General features: G+C 36.3%; 1 protein-coding gene across 2 annotated transcripts in view; it reads right to left on the bottom strand.

Moving 5' to 3' along the window:
* The window catches only part of LOC142347874 (protein argonaute-2-like), a 48,764-nt gene extending 33,111 nt beyond the window's left edge, over positions 1 to 15,653 (bottom strand). The window contains exons 1-5 of one of the 2 annotated variants that reach the window (XM_075399019.1): positions 13,088 to 14,120; positions 12,509 to 12,727; positions 1,945 to 2,249; positions 1,415 to 1,599; positions 978 to 1,167 (exon numbers count right to left, since the gene is read on the bottom strand). In XM_075399019.1, coding sequence (XP_075255134.1) covers positions 978 to 1,167; positions 1,415 to 1,599; positions 1,945 to 2,249; positions 12,509 to 12,727; positions 13,088 to 13,169 — 981 coding nt within the window. In that variant the 5' untranslated portion in view covers positions 13,170 to 14,120. Of the gene's footprint in view, positions 1 to 977; positions 1,168 to 1,414; positions 1,600 to 1,944; positions 2,250 to 12,508; positions 12,728 to 13,087; positions 14,121 to 15,445 lie in introns of those variants that run through there. The other variant, XM_075399020.1, reaches the window with a different exon arrangement.

Below are 15,653 nucleotides of genomic sequence, written 5' to 3'. Positions count from 1 at the left end.
CAAAAAATCGAAAAAACAGTAAAAATCAGAGTGAAATTGCCGCATGTGAACAAAAAACCACTACCGAGAAACCGAATTTTTGTTCAAACACCATTTTCTCACTCTACTTTAAAATTAGAGCGAAAAAAATTCACGCCGCAAAACCACTCGCTTTTTCGCTCCATTTCCTGTTTCGGCGTGACCAAAATCACTACTCCAATTTGACTTCAAAAATCATGAAAATGTGTGAACAGATCTTAAAAAACATAGCCGGCAGATTGCCGGAATAGCTGCGAAAGAATAGACCTGCGTGCCATATAATAGAGATAGAAACAGATAAAGATCTAAATTGAAAAAAAATCGACGCCGCTCAAAAAAACTAGTTGAAAAACATTCAGCAATAAATTAATAAAGCTTGTTAAAATTCATTCCGCAGAAGCCTCTTATTAGGGACCTATACTGTACATATGAGCTCGTTTGACCTTAAACAAATTCAAAATAAACTTAAGTTTTAAAGTGCAAAAGTCATTTTATTGAGTGAGGTAAGTCACGTATGATCAAAATCTAATCGCGCAAATAACCTAAAAACTTTTGCTAAAGCGAGTGAGAAATGACGTCACGCGCGCAAATGCCGTTAGTGAGAGGAAGAAGTCATTCAAAAAATTTGACTTTTTCAGCTTTGCTGTGTGAACAAATGTAAAACGAAAAAAGAGCGTCAGACGACGAAACAAAAAAAAACCAAGAGCACCGCAATATAGCTTCGCTCAGCTTACAGCTTCGCAGCTATAAAAAAAAAGACAGCGCCCCAATACAATTCAAATTCTTTGAATTGTAAAAATTCTTTGAATTGTAAAAAAAATACGAGCGCAATAAAAGCCGGCTGAGAAGATGAGGGCGGCTATGAATAAAATGATCGTAAAAACTGTCCAGATTAGCTTAGTTAATGTTTTCACCCAAAATCCTTGCAAAAAACGGACAGCTAGCTGCTGACGACTAACCTCAACTAAGAAGTCAATGACACTCTGTTGCTTGTAGAAGGCAGTTGCACTCGCATCTATATTTAGCATCATTTTCCAGTGACTAGGTCTCACAGACTGGTGGAACCCAAACCACACCTCCCTTCCTCCCCCTAGTGGGTGATAGTAGTCTTTAGGAGGTGAAAAGAACGATCGACCCACCGGAGTGTAGCTGAAAACACAAATATGCTTTCATTTGGCAACTTACTTATCTAGTTCGGGTGATCACTACTAACCTTCAATTAGAGATCGTATACTCTAATTCAATTCATTGAGAGAATTTTTAACTCATGGTTTTCATTTAAGACATTTGCAAAAAATTTGTGCGAGAACAATCTAAGACATGCAATTTAAATTGTAGTACAGCGAATGCTAAATTGCCAACTGCACGAATGTGTTAAATTTGGGGTTCAACTCACTTGATGGAAGGAAAATGTCGCATGATGACATCGAGTGCCTGTATACTCTCAGGAGGGGGGTGTTGGCTCTTCCTCTCCAGCACCTGATCCAACAGACCTAGAGACACTTTGGACACAAACTGCAGCACCACTTTAAACACCCTCTCTCTGTTCTCGTCACTCGGGAGAGTCACATCTAATTCAAGCTAAAACAAAAGGCATAACTTAAGCTTCACGTCTTCAAAGTCCCGTCGAAAACAAAATCCTATTTTTTAAATACATTTTTAATGAGGCTTATGTTCTTGAAAATAATTTTCAGCGTAATATAATACACATACGCTGACACTCAGAACATTCATGTAACACCACTATTCAATAAGAAAATATGATTACCCTTTGATAATAATTTGGAGCCGAAATTTAGCATACGTCTACTAAATCATTAAATAACAAAGAACAAAAACACACGCAGCCAAAAAGCAATACCCATTTTGACATTTAAGGCAACTAACAAAACTCGTGAACGGTAGAGCATGATATTAAAGACGTACTGGTCCGTCAAAGTTGTTCACTAAAGGTGTTTTGCTGTACAGGTTTTTCCTCCCATCATAGACTGGCTTGTGGCCAGTGTGAAATGTCTTCTGATTCATCCTGAACATATTGTCAATAACTTCTCTGTTCACTCTCCGAGGACACTTTTCAGGTGTGATTGTGATGTCATAATGGAATATGTCAATATTTGGGAGTTTGATTTTGAAGTGGTTCGCTCTCAGGTAGATCGGACGACCTTCGCGACCCTGGTCGGGGCGAGATAGGCACGCGAAGATTCCATCGCCAGGACTTGACGGCGTTCCGGCTAGAAAGATTCAGCTTTTAAGTTAAAATTAATAGATGAAATAGGATGTACGGAACGACACAGCTTAACTAGCACGCCCTAAACATTTGAAACGTATTATCTTAACATAGAAAAACGTTCAAACCAAAAATGTCAGCCGTTTATATAAATCGCAGCCATAAACTGTCAAAATATTCTCACTTTTTGACAGGTAAAAACAGCAATCTGCTGGTGATAGGCAAAAAAATCGAACGGTTATAAATGTTACTAAAAACCAATTTGTCGCCTTCCCGAGCTGTTACATTGTAGAAATTGATTCCGTGCAGAGCACACAAGGTTCCAGCATACCTCTCAAGGTTGCGACAACAACTTTTGAATTCTGTCAGAGAAACCGCTAGGAATAATCTGATTATATGGAAAAATTTGCTTGTACTGTTTGAACCAAAAAAATATGCTGTCTGTCGCAGACAAAAACCACAATCCTTTAGCTCAATCGAGAAAATTAAGTGTAGGATACAGAAAAACCAAACAAACACATAAATACAACACATGATAAAAAACAGATAAAGACATGATAAAAAACAGATTAAATAGTTTCATATGAATGTATGCTTGAACAATTGCATCAAGGAATCAAAGAGTTAACTCTACTAAGACATCAGTCAAATGCAGCCAATGCAAGAAAGTCAAAGAGGATGACGGTTCTGCGATTGGGTGCGAAAGTTGTCAACTTTGGTTTCATGGTACCTGTGCTCAGTTCTCCGAGGAAGAAGTTAGACGGCTTGGAGCTAAGCGCAACTGTATGTGGCTTTGTGACTCGTGTGTCGAGCAGAATGACAACATCTTCACTTCTTCAAAAACCGAAGCTAAGTTGAATGGCTTATTTGACTCTTTAAGTAACAAATTTACATCATCAATTGCAGAATTAATTCCTAAAGCTGTTAAGGAGTCTATTACTAGTCATTTATACGTAGACGTCAAAAAAGCTGTTAATGACACCATATCATGCTATGCTGACATCAGGTCGCTCAAAAGCTCAGAACAAAAATCCTGATCTGCAGTTTATTATAAATGGTGCTACTGAATCTGAAGACTCGTATTTGTCGCAAATCGAGAAGGACTCGATGGAAGTCAAAAAAATAATATCGCATCTGGGGTTAGCTTGCGACGGCAATGTGACAGGTTTCAGAAGACTTGGCAAAAAAGTCAATCCCCTGAACAAACAAAAGCGAAACTGCCGTCCTATACTTATCACAACTTCCAATCCCCTTTTCCTTCAGAATTGCTTTGCTAGAAGTCACTACCTGCAAAATTTTATAAAACCTGTGTACATAAAGAAGTTTCTGATATCCAGTGAAAGACAGAAGGAGAAAGATGTCCTCGGGAAAAGCTTCATATGATTCATCAGGAAGGAAAAAATAACGAAGACTCGGATAAAGAATTTGAAACTTTATTATCAAGGGCGTGAAGTCGAAATGAGCAGTAATTGACTAACACTAGCCAACTGCTTGCTTCTCAATTGTCAGTCAAATTGCAGCTTGTCTAATCGTCGAAAATTGGTTAGAATAATGACAACAGCATCAATTTCCATAAATTTTTTAACGGAAACATGGCTCTCTGAAAGCATTTGTGATTCAGAAGTATTACCCGGATCTCATTTCAACGTTGTGGCACGTTCTGATCGCAGCAAATGGGAACACGGAGGTTTTCTCATTGCTGCTTCTAATTGCATCCAAACACAAATAATTGATTTTAAATTACCACAATATCCTTTCTCTGTTGCGTGTGGTCTTCTAGATAGCATACCGTCGTTTTTCATATTGATATACAAACAACCAGTCGGATCTCTATTTCACTTCAACATCGAATTGCTCACTGATTGCCTAAATGAATACCTAGCGAAAATCAAATGTTTAGTCAGCAACTATTCGCCTGCGACAACAGTTAATATTTATGTTCCCGGTGATTTTAATCTTCCCCGTATCAATTGGGAAACACTTACATCGATTAACTCTCAGGAAGTTAAGTTTTTAGATTTACTTGACAAACTTCATTTGAATTAATTTCTTAGCGGTCCCACTCACAAAGGTCTCAACACGTTGGCTCTTATCTTGTCTAATGTGGATCAATTACCTGTATCTATTGGAACCAAACTTTTTTCCGATCATTACCAGATCTTCTTTTCTTGTAACTTCTATCTGATTGATGCTAAAATTAAATCAGGTTTCACGCTCGTCATTCACTGCGCAAGCTTTCAAGTTTTATCTTCCTGACTGGTTCAAATTTCTAAGTTTCAACGATATCAAGACTTTGGACTATCCTGAGCACTGATATTTTTATCTGCAAGAAAGTTTTAGTCAATGTGTTAAAATGAAAAGAGCTCAGCGACGTAATGCGCCAAAATTTTTCTCCTCGAAAACAATGCACCTCTTGAATCAGAAAGAGGCTAACTTCCGTAAGCTTACAAAACACTGCACACTTTTGCTCTCACTAAAACAAAGAGAACTTAATAAATCTCTTAACGAGTCGATTGAATTGGAAAAGCAAATTTTCATTGAAGAACTCAACCTTTCATGTTCTTCTCACTGTTTTAGGCTGCTGCGAACACTTGGCTTCAGTAAGTCTTTACCTTCTGTTATGTCTTATAGCGGAGTGTCTCTGTCCTCTAGCTCTGAGATCGCAAATGGTTTTAATACTTTCTTTGGTTCCGTTTTTTCTGCCAGTATTAAATATGATGTGCCAGCATCTTATGAATTTCTGCCAGAGTTGTGTATAGACAACGTAACGTTTTCAGAAACAGAGATAAGAACCTTATTATTGCGCTGATGATTCGAGCTCTATGGGTGCTACTAATATTCCTTCATTCGTTTTTCGTGAGTGTGCGACTATTTTATCTCCAAGTTTTTAATTTGCAAACAGCAAAACGGATTCACGAAATTAAGGAGCACTGTATTTCAAATGATTGATTACTTAGATATTGTATATAAATCTCAAGACAATAGCTCTCCTGCAGTTTATTTTGACATCAGGAAGGCCTTTGACACTGTTCCTCATCTCTTATTGCAGTCTAAAATTCAAGTTCTCGGCTTCTGTCCTGGCTTTATGGTACTTTTTGAGTCTTATCTTTCTGATCGCTTACAGTGCGTCAAAGAGAATGACACTTTCTCTCGTTTCTGGAATGTGACATCTGGTGTACCACAAGGCAGTGTCCTTGGACCACTTCTTTTTCTGTTATTTATCAATGATATGCCAAATGTAATCTCACATGGATCGTATTTTCTGTGCGCTGATGATTTGAAAATTTTTACAAGCTGCGAGTCACAGCTTATACAACAAGACCTTAACGCCTTACAGCAGTGGTCAGTTTCACATTGCTTGAGCTTTCATCCGTCTAAATGTAAAATTTTACCTTTCAATTTTGACCGTTCGCAAGTATTAAAACTTGGTGAGGCAGCACTGGATTATAATGACTATACTGAAGACCTTGGCTTCACCATATGGAGTAATTAGAGCTGGCAGCGTCACATTGATACAAAATTAGCTAAAGTTAAAAAGATTTTTTATTTCAAAAAGCGAAACGTGCCTTTCACGATCTCAGCAAGGAGGAAACTTTTATTGTATCAAAGCCTCATCCTCTCCATCCTTCTTTACGGTTCTTCTGTATGGCAGTCTTCTGTAACATATATGCGCAAGCTGGAGAAATTTCAATCAAGAGTTTTCAGATGGATTATTTCTGATCACGATTATGTTTCTCCACTTCAGAGACTCTTTCTTAACAGTTTGCTACCAGAGGATTCAGTCATACATGGTGCTGCTTTGGAAAATGATCAATAAACAAGCGGAGGTTGAGGGTAAAATACAAAATAGTTTTTTCAACACAAGGTCATTGACCGGAAGATAACTTTTTTGTCAGGGCCACCAGATGTGCAAATGAACTGCCAGAGCTAAATGTTATTAAATTCGATATGCCGCTGGGCATATTTCGCAATAAAGTACATATTTTTCTAGTTGAAAAACTTACTCGTTTTAACATTGATATCTCTTGTTCTTATTTTGTAAAATGTTTTTGTAAAAATTGTCGCTCTTAATTTCTCTTGATGCCTGGACTAAATGATCTCTTCACTCCTGTTTTGGAATTGGGTCTTTTACTACTACTACTACAATAGATTCGTCACTGTTCATTTACACCTTCTTTGTTCTTGAGGAAAACCTACATGTGGACTTTTTGAGACATTTAATTTGGTGACTGCAATTTCGACAACAAACTTCGAAAGCTAACTTTTTAAAACTTTGATATTTCATGAGCTATTATTACTTCATTTTTCAAAATCTTACAGATAAGTTATCAGCGAGATTTATCAACTTGCATTTTTGATTTCGGACTTAATGAAAGCAGCATTTTGCTGCACAAAATAAGTAATTGTTCTAATTGACATGATTTCTGGAAGTTTTTACACTTTCTCTAACTTTAAAAGAAACGATCCTCACACTTCACGCACATAATAACCCTCCTCTCTCGCTCTCGCTTTCTTACAAAAAAAACACATTTTACACAAACGTATATACACACATTGCAAAACCGCTCACTCACAAAAACACTAAAACAAACACCGACCAAAAACAATACATTGCATTTTTGGCATCTGATCTTTACTCCAGGTTTTTTCCGTTCCTTAAGGTCTTGATTGTTTTTTCTGGAACACAAGGTGTGGACTTGTGAGTCAATTGTATCAATAACTGAAAAAAATGCCGATAAATTTGAAATTTTGAACTATTGAAATATTTTGTCAATCTGGACATTTCATGAGAATAAGGGGACAATTACTTTTTTAAATCATGATGACGTGTTAACACCGTGTTTCAAAAACACCCAGTTCAGGCATTGGACATTGTCACAGCCGCAATTTGTAGCAAATGTATTTTTTTCAAAATTTCTGAAAGTTCCTGCACTCTGTCTCTATTTTATCTAACCTTTAAGGGGACTAAACCTCTCACACTAGCTCTCTTTCTAACTCCACGCCCTTACATACATTCCACACAATACTTGAGCACACACAAAACCACACAGAGGCCCACTCACACAGACGTTTTTTTAAAAATTTTAGTTTTGCCATCTGATCTTTACTCAAGATTCGTTACCGTTCAGTTAAGTCTCGAACCTTTTTGGTGGACAACTAGATATGAACTTCTTGAGCCCATTGTATTGGTAATTGCAAAATTGACGATAAATTTGAAATGAACTTTTTGAGGTTTTTCAAAATACGTTGTACTTTTTGTTTTACGAGCACAATGGGCCTAATCGTTTTTTAAGATCTCAAAGATGTGTCACCGGCACGGTTTAGGAAACATAAGTTTGATTTTGAAAATATTTAGGCCCGCGATTTGCGGCAAATATTAATAAGTTGTCTATTTTCTTCACTTCTGACAGCATTGGCACTCTGCCTCTAATTGTGTATAATATGTAGAGAAAAGTTAAAAGGAGACCTTAAAAACTCACATTTAGTAGCGTTTGGAAATCCTGATTAACAGTCACATTAAAACATAAGCACTTTCCCCGCTTTTAAGCAAGAGTATTTTGAAAGAAAAAGGAAATTTTTAATTAAAAACAAATTAGGAGCTGAGAAAACAAAATTTTTCTTCTTTCAGAATAACCTTTGTTTCTTAAATAAGGAACATCAAAATCGATAACTTTATTAAATAACAGAAACGATCAGAGACTGGTAAAGATCCGTTTGAAGTGCAAAATTTCAATGTACAGAGAAATGAGAAATAATTTTCTTTAACAAATTATGAACAATTTCGTTTAACTTTTCAATCTGGCAATCCATAAACTAACTTAATCTCAAATTTACTGTACTTCATTATACTAGAGTTGAGTCGTTCTGACAATATCATGAGTGGAAAAAAAGAGGGTAAAAAATTCAGCTTTACTTTTCAATATATTTGATTGATTTTATGTCCATTTCAGGAAACCGTTTTTTGCGTCTTCAGTGTCTTAAAAGTACTAAAATTGTTATTTTCGAAGAGATTGCAATAATTGTTCAGAATAAAATCTGAGTTTACAAAAGAACATTCTTTCTACTTTTACTTATAAATTTGATTTTAATTTGATACTTACAGTTGATTTTTGTTATTTTGAGAGCTATTACGTTGTAAAGAAAATCTTTCCGTTACAGAAAAAGAATAGTTCGGACAATAGCTGTTAACCACCAGAAAGGAAACTTTCAAAAATGAGTCCATAAAGATTAGAAAATAGCAAAAAAAACCAACTGATCCAAAAACTAGAAAAATCGATAAATTCTTTGGATAAAACAAGTACTCCTGAAAACAATTTTTTTCCTATGCAATTGAAACCACTAAACTACTCACACAGCAATAATTGAGCAATGTCAGGCTCAAATATTTTTTTCATGAAATAACTGGAAAATAGAAGGAATTTTTAAAAACAAAAAAAAACAAAATAAGGACCAAAAAATCGCTAAATTAGCTTAAAGTATCAATAGCTGCAAAACCTCAAACTATTAAAAAAAAATCGGATGATAAATAATTAATTGCAGAACAGTATCTGAACATGCTAAAAGATTAAAAACATAGCTGGCAGATTGCCAGAAAATAGCCGCGATAGATTCGAAGATCGGCAGTCTAAAAAAACAGTAAAAAAGACAGACCAAAATAATTCGTCTTTTCATTGAAGGCTGAACTGTTATATTTTGATTAAAAATCTGTATGAGCTATTGCTGCCTCTATTAGCTGGTCTCAAAAAACCTTCATTTAGAGTGACATACACCCATTTGACCTTATCCTTTGAATTAAAGTAAATAAAAGTCAATTTCAAATTGAGGAAGTCATTTTTGAGAGTGAGGTAAGTCAAGTGAGTCCAAAAAATTAATCACGTGCATGAACAAAAAAACTCGCTCCACTAAGAGCAAAAAATGACGTCACACATGCAATTCAGTTGAAATTGCATGAACGAATGAACAAAAAGTGGCTGTGACGTCATATGGTCGTAACAAAAATCATGACGACGAAATAAAAAACATAGCAGGACAAGTCTTGACGTACAATTCAAAGAATTTTCATTGACTAAATAGAAAAACTAGACCTCGCATGAACTATGAGTGAATTGAGAAAACCATTTTAAAAAAAATTATAAAAAACAGAAAATCAATGTCAAAATGCAGCATGTGAACAAAAAGAACCACTAGCGAGAAATGAAAATTTAATTCAAACAAAAAACTAGGCCTAGAATGAGCTGTCAATGGATTGGAAAAACCATTTAGAAAAAAATCCGATCCAAAAAATCGAAAAAACAGTAAAAATCAGAGTGAAATTGCCGCATGTGAACAAAAAACCACTACCGAGAAACCGAATTTTTGTTGAAACACCACACTCTACTTTAAAATTACAGCGAAAAAAATTCACGCCGCAAAACCACTCGCTTTTTCGCTCCATTTCCTGTTTCGGCGTGACCAAAATCACTACTCCAATTTGACTTCAAAAATCATGAAAATGTGTGAACAGATCTTAAAAAGACAGCGCCCCAATACAATTCAAATTCTTTGAATTGTAAAAGACAAGAAAAGGCCAATAATAGCCCCAGCTATCGCTGTGCGGCTATTAAACATTATAGCCTATTCAAATAGCTAAACAAAACTATTTTAATATGCCCCCACCCAGGAAAAACTGTGGGAAAGGAAAACATGAATGGGACGCGGGTTGGGGATGTCAACCTGCGATAAATTTTGTAGTTTTCAATACAAAACATACCCGGCAGATTGCCGTAAAATAGCCGCCGTTGATTCCCATAACCGAGATTGGGATTGAAAGAAACTAATGAAAAAAATGATTTTTGTACAACAAACAATTTCAAAGTGCAAACTAATTTGATGTAATTTTGGAGCTGAACATACCCCTGTTTAGAAGTAACACAAAACAAGGGCTAGTATCAATACCAATAAGCATTAGAGATGGTAACTAAGAAGTTCCAGTTACGGGCGTCTAAAATTGGGCTTTATGGGTTTATCCCGTTTCAAATTCTGTTTTCGTTTTTTGATACTGGCTCTGTTCATTCTGAACTGCTTTGCTGAGCAACTGCTGTTTAAAAACATTTTTAGCAGAATGAAAAAAGAGTGGAACTAACCTAGAAAAGTCAAAAAGATTTCAAGCAAAAAGTTGAACAAGTTGTGAACTAAGGTAAAGCAAAAATTTTTGTTCGACGAAGTAAAAAAATATAGCAGGACAAGTCCTGACGTACAATTCAAAGAATTTTCATTGACTAAACAGAAAAACTAGACCTAGAATGGACTGTGAGTGAATTGAGAAAACCATTTTTTAAAAAATCAGATAAAAAATAAGAAAAAAAAGAAAATCAATGTCAGAATGCCGCATGTGAACAAACAAACCACTAGCAAGAAATGAAAATTTAATTCAAACAAAAAACTAGGTCAAGAATGAGCTGTGAATGGATTGAGAAAACCCTTTAGAAAAAAAATCCGATCCATAAAATCGAGAAAACAGTTAAAATCAAGAGTGAAATTGCCGCATGTGAACAAAAAACCACTACCGAGAAACCAAATTTTTGTTCAAACACCGTTTTCTTACTCTACTTTAAAATTAGAGCGCAAAAAATTCACGTCGCAAAACCACTGGCTTTTTTGCTCCATTTCCTGTTTCGGCGTGACCAAAATCACTATTCCAATTTGACTTCAAAGATCATGAAAATGTGTGAACAGATCTTTAAAAAAAAGACCGCGCCCCAATACAATTCAAATTCTTTGAATTGTAAAAAAACAAAACGGACCGCTTTAATAGCCAGCTGAGAAGCTGAAGCGGCTAATAATCAAAACAAGGCCTTTAAAGAATTGAAAATGTCGTTTCTTTTTTCACTACGATGAGTAAACAAAAAGTGAAAATTTGACTGAAGAAAAAAAGCCAGTCTCGCATATATATTCCCCATTTTGAAAAAAATGTTGCAACAATTATGCCGAAACAACACAAATGATCAACAATTGAGAAAATGCACCATGAATTCTTTTTCAAGCGGTTTCAAGGACTCGTGTGCATGATAGAATAGTAAAACTCAAAAACATGAATTGCCCTCAAACAACAGATGGGGGTCAATTGTGCCTCACTTCAGCCGGTGGGTGTATAATTTCACAAAGTGGCTTAAAATAATGGCAATAGAGCTTATTTTATACCACTACTGAGATCCAAAATGAAAAATAGAACCAATTTTGGCGCACTTTGATTTGAATTTAGTAGTATACTGCCATGAATTAAGTTAACGGCTTCAATTCTGAGCAATTTAGATCTCTATCCAAAACTCAATTTAGATCACTAAAAAAACTCAATCGTGAGAAGGTCACTCGAGAGGTCAAAGCGTTAGACGAAAGAAGATCACGCAAAAATCGCATAAAAAACACCAACATGACTAATATAATTGTTAGGAACTTTGCTTGCGAGCAATTCAAAACTGCTTCTCCACGCAACGCCATTGTTCTTTATCTGTTTAAAATCAGTCGAATAGACAAACCAACAGACAAAAATAGCTTAAGTAAAGACAAAAAACAGAGCAATCCACGAGCCCCTGAAGGAGACTACCAATACTAAATGCCTTCGTAAGTTTTCATAACCACATGCAATGTGAATTGATGACCAGGTTGTCTGGCTTTATCGCAATCCTTTTAGCTTTGCAATATTTACAGGGCGATTGTAAACTCAATCAGTTGCAATTGAGAACGGCTTAAGTCAGCAGTCAGGCGTCAAAAACTGAAAACACGTTAGCTTAAAAACACTTGAATAACAAGGGTTCAGCAAATGGCGCCATTATAAATGTCTTAACAAACCGAGACTTATAGCTTATATAACTTTGAAGAAGGTTAGGAGAAAATCTGACATTAAAAGAGTAACGCGTAGTAGTTCGAGCTAGAAGCCAGAATTATGGAGTAACAAAAGCATGTAACCCTGCTTAAAACACGGACTGCCGCCAGTTTTATAATCTGACACTATATATAGTAAAAATTTATAGTCCAGAATCTGCAAATTTAAAACTTGCACGCGTGTGTTACAACATGATCGGCAGTAGAAGTGATGGACCATCATTTCCGCTTCGGACCCTTAGAAACGGGAGCCAAATGATCAAGAAAAATCGACGAACTATAAGAAACGAGTCCAACCATATAATACCTATGGTCCCACGAACGACAGCCGCTGAATTGAAGTTAATCAGCGAATTAGATTTCAGCAGCAAACTATCCCCATATGTTAGAAAAAATTTGCACCTGCGAACAAAGACCGAGTACTTCCACCAGACGACGATTGGTTAGGGTTAGCAGGCGATGACATGTTTTCACTTGAGGGGGTGGAGAAAGAAGCACCCAGGGACATTAGGGGAGACCTCTGATTAGGACCCCCCGCATGTGCCCCGGAGGAACCTGAGGAAGCCACCCCGAGTTCGGATCCCAGAGATGATGGAAGTCTGTTGCGGTTGGCGCCATTGACTGAACCAGAGATTTGGCATAATAATAATTTGTATTAATTACTTTTAATGATCCATTCGAAGCAGGACATATCACTGCTTATAACAGATATCCAAATGCATGACCCCATCTGTAGTGGATATTATGACACTTTTTTAAAGGCAAATAAAAATTGTAATATTGTCTTTAATTGCTAGTATTTAGTTTGTTCACATTGCCAATAAAATAAAAATAAAAATCCTCACAGGGTAAAGAAACAAAGCCTAAAGAGTTTCTATAAGGCGATGAGAATTTGGATACACCTTAAACATTGGTTGAATTCAATTAGTCTATGTCGTAAATTACGAAAACAATTTATGCCAAATCTCCGACGAGGCAAACCTTGGTTAATGTTGCCACTTTGCCTATTGGCCCCAGAGGGGTCAAAAATGCTGCTACCATTGAAGTAACTGTATTCTCCCATTTTTTTGACAGATAACTGATTTGCTTCTTACACTTCCGAACGATTCTCGTATATACAGAGAAAGCTTTTTTGAGGGGTTTGTTTACAATGAGAATACTAATCACACTTAAGCGTGTAACTAGTAGTGAGATATGTTTGTAATATGCTGAAGAATGATGATAAAATTTTTTAGTAAAGTACAAAAACCGAGGCAATATATGTGGCACAAAGCGAGGTCATGTAAGAAGAATTACGTAATTTAATACGAGGTGAAATTGATCACACTTGGAAGACATCTATTAAGTCATTGGATCTATTGTAATTGTCAAATATTATTCTACTTTCACATTTGTAAGGATAGCGAACATCAACATTTGCAAACCATTCAGATGCCTATGCAGAAACTTAATCAATTCTGGACCAAAATTAGTAAACAAGGAGCCCAAGTAGCAACTGAGTAAACAACATAAACAAAAGGTGACGAAAACTATTTGCTCATATTAAGGTAGGGAAGACCACGCCAAGATTAGTCCAATTTGGTGTCGGTGGCAAAAAATGAAAAACTTTTGCCAAGCACGGCGTAAATTACACGCAAAATAAATTGGATATCCTCAAACCTCACTTCGCCATCTTGATAAATTTCCGCTAAATGGTGGTAAATATAAGGAAATAAAATTTATGGATGAAAAGTATGAAGGAAAGAGAGAGAAAAAGGAGTAACACTGTTGGAAAAATAACGTTTTGCATGACTTAATTATTGGCAAAACCACAACACACCAGTAACGCACTTATACTTTGTCTGTGTGTTTGCGCGTTCTATTGGATATCTGATGCGCATTTATGCATTTAGTTGTAGGCTAGGTTATCTATCTAGCTAGCTAGCTAGCTAGCTATCTCTTCAGTCTGAATTGGGGGACATTTTGATAGAACAAGGAATGAAAGAATGCATACATGCTAAAACTTGCGATTCAATACTGTTATGGCCTGTCTTAGAGAAGAGAACCACGTTATGGTAAAACACACACATACACGTATACGTACACGTACGTATAGTTCTATATTTTGCATGTATCGGTGCATATATTATATATTTACACGAGGTCTGTTCAAAACGCGGTTTCAAAGGGGGAAAACTGAAATGACGTTTATCTCTTTCCACCGAAGGCACAAAATATATATATTCTCAAATGTCTGAGTTACATACTTTCTCAATACACGTTACAATTATGTCCACACTAACCCCAATTTCAAAGTCACCACTCAACATGACCGAAATGTCAATCGGCAGACAAAAAAACTTTTGTAACAAATTACAGAAAAGAGGATTTTTAGCTAGCATCTACTTTTAAATATCTCCTAAAAAAGGATGCAGCACGTAAACGCTGTACTTCGTGAAACATTTCACTGCCATTAAATTTGTTTTTTTTGTTACTTTCACTTAACAAAATCAGACCTTGAATTTTATAACACAACGTTCAAGACTTCAATAATTCCAGATTCGGCGTTAAAAGACCAGAAAACAGCAATCCATGACACACGCATTCTTCAAGGATAGGAAATTGTTCAATATTAGACCCCCAAATAATTTCTGCTTCCAACACATTCGTTTAAGACGAACAACCCCTTTCACAAGTGTGAAGTAAAAGTTGTTTCAAACGAACTGAGGGTCAAATAGAAGCCCCTATATTTCAGTCGAAGGAAATACAATCTAATTCTAGCACCAACTGAGCACACAATAGTAAAATAGTAGGCGGCTAAAATAACATTACGCTTGCGCATTGATTGAGATCAATTTTACCTTTCCTAATGCAAAAATGTTATTCCAAAGATTACCAGCGACAGTCACTGCAAATGTTTAAATACTGACTTGCTCTGCTTTAGTTCAATATATACATACACCTTGACACAATTGCGTGAATGTAGTTTGGAGAGTGTAATAAAAAGAGGAAGCCAAATTATGAAAATATTTGGTCCAGGGTCCTGTGAAGTACTGTAGCTCGCGGACTTTGATAAACTTTGATAAACTAGGTTCATTTATATCCACATTTTTAAGGATTTGACGAATTGAAGGATGGGTTTAAACCCTAACAATCTCCAATCAAAATCCGAAAAGACCAGAAATTGGAAATCCAAATTGCTTCAAAAACAATGCATAAGTAGAAAGACAGATAGACATTGTACTAGCTGGAGGATTCATTGAAAAGCGATATAGCTCTATCAGGTACGATTCGGCAAGAAAGATCTCTACCACTGCTTTCTGAAAGAGGTCATTTGATAAACAGTCTATGTGTACTTACGAGGCAATTGCGGGTATCCACCGCCACCGCCACCTCCCACTCCCCTCTGATTATTGTTCATGCCTCCCGGCTGTCCGCCAAAAGCATCACCTCCACCTCCTCCGTAGCCCCCTCCACTTCCACCACCACTGCCACTTCCTCCTGATCTCACAGATTGGGTGGAATCAGATGCTTTTCGACCACCAATTGCCATGCTTAAACAGAGCAT

Source organism: Convolutriloba macropyga, chromosome 10 (genome assembly GCF_964194025.1).
Source record: "Convolutriloba macropyga chromosome 10, txConMacr16.3, whole genome shotgun sequence".
NCBI lineage: Eukaryota > Metazoa > Xenacoelomorpha > Acoela > Convolutidae > Convolutriloba > Convolutriloba macropyga.
This window is presented reverse-complemented; position numbering and strand designations above follow the sequence as displayed.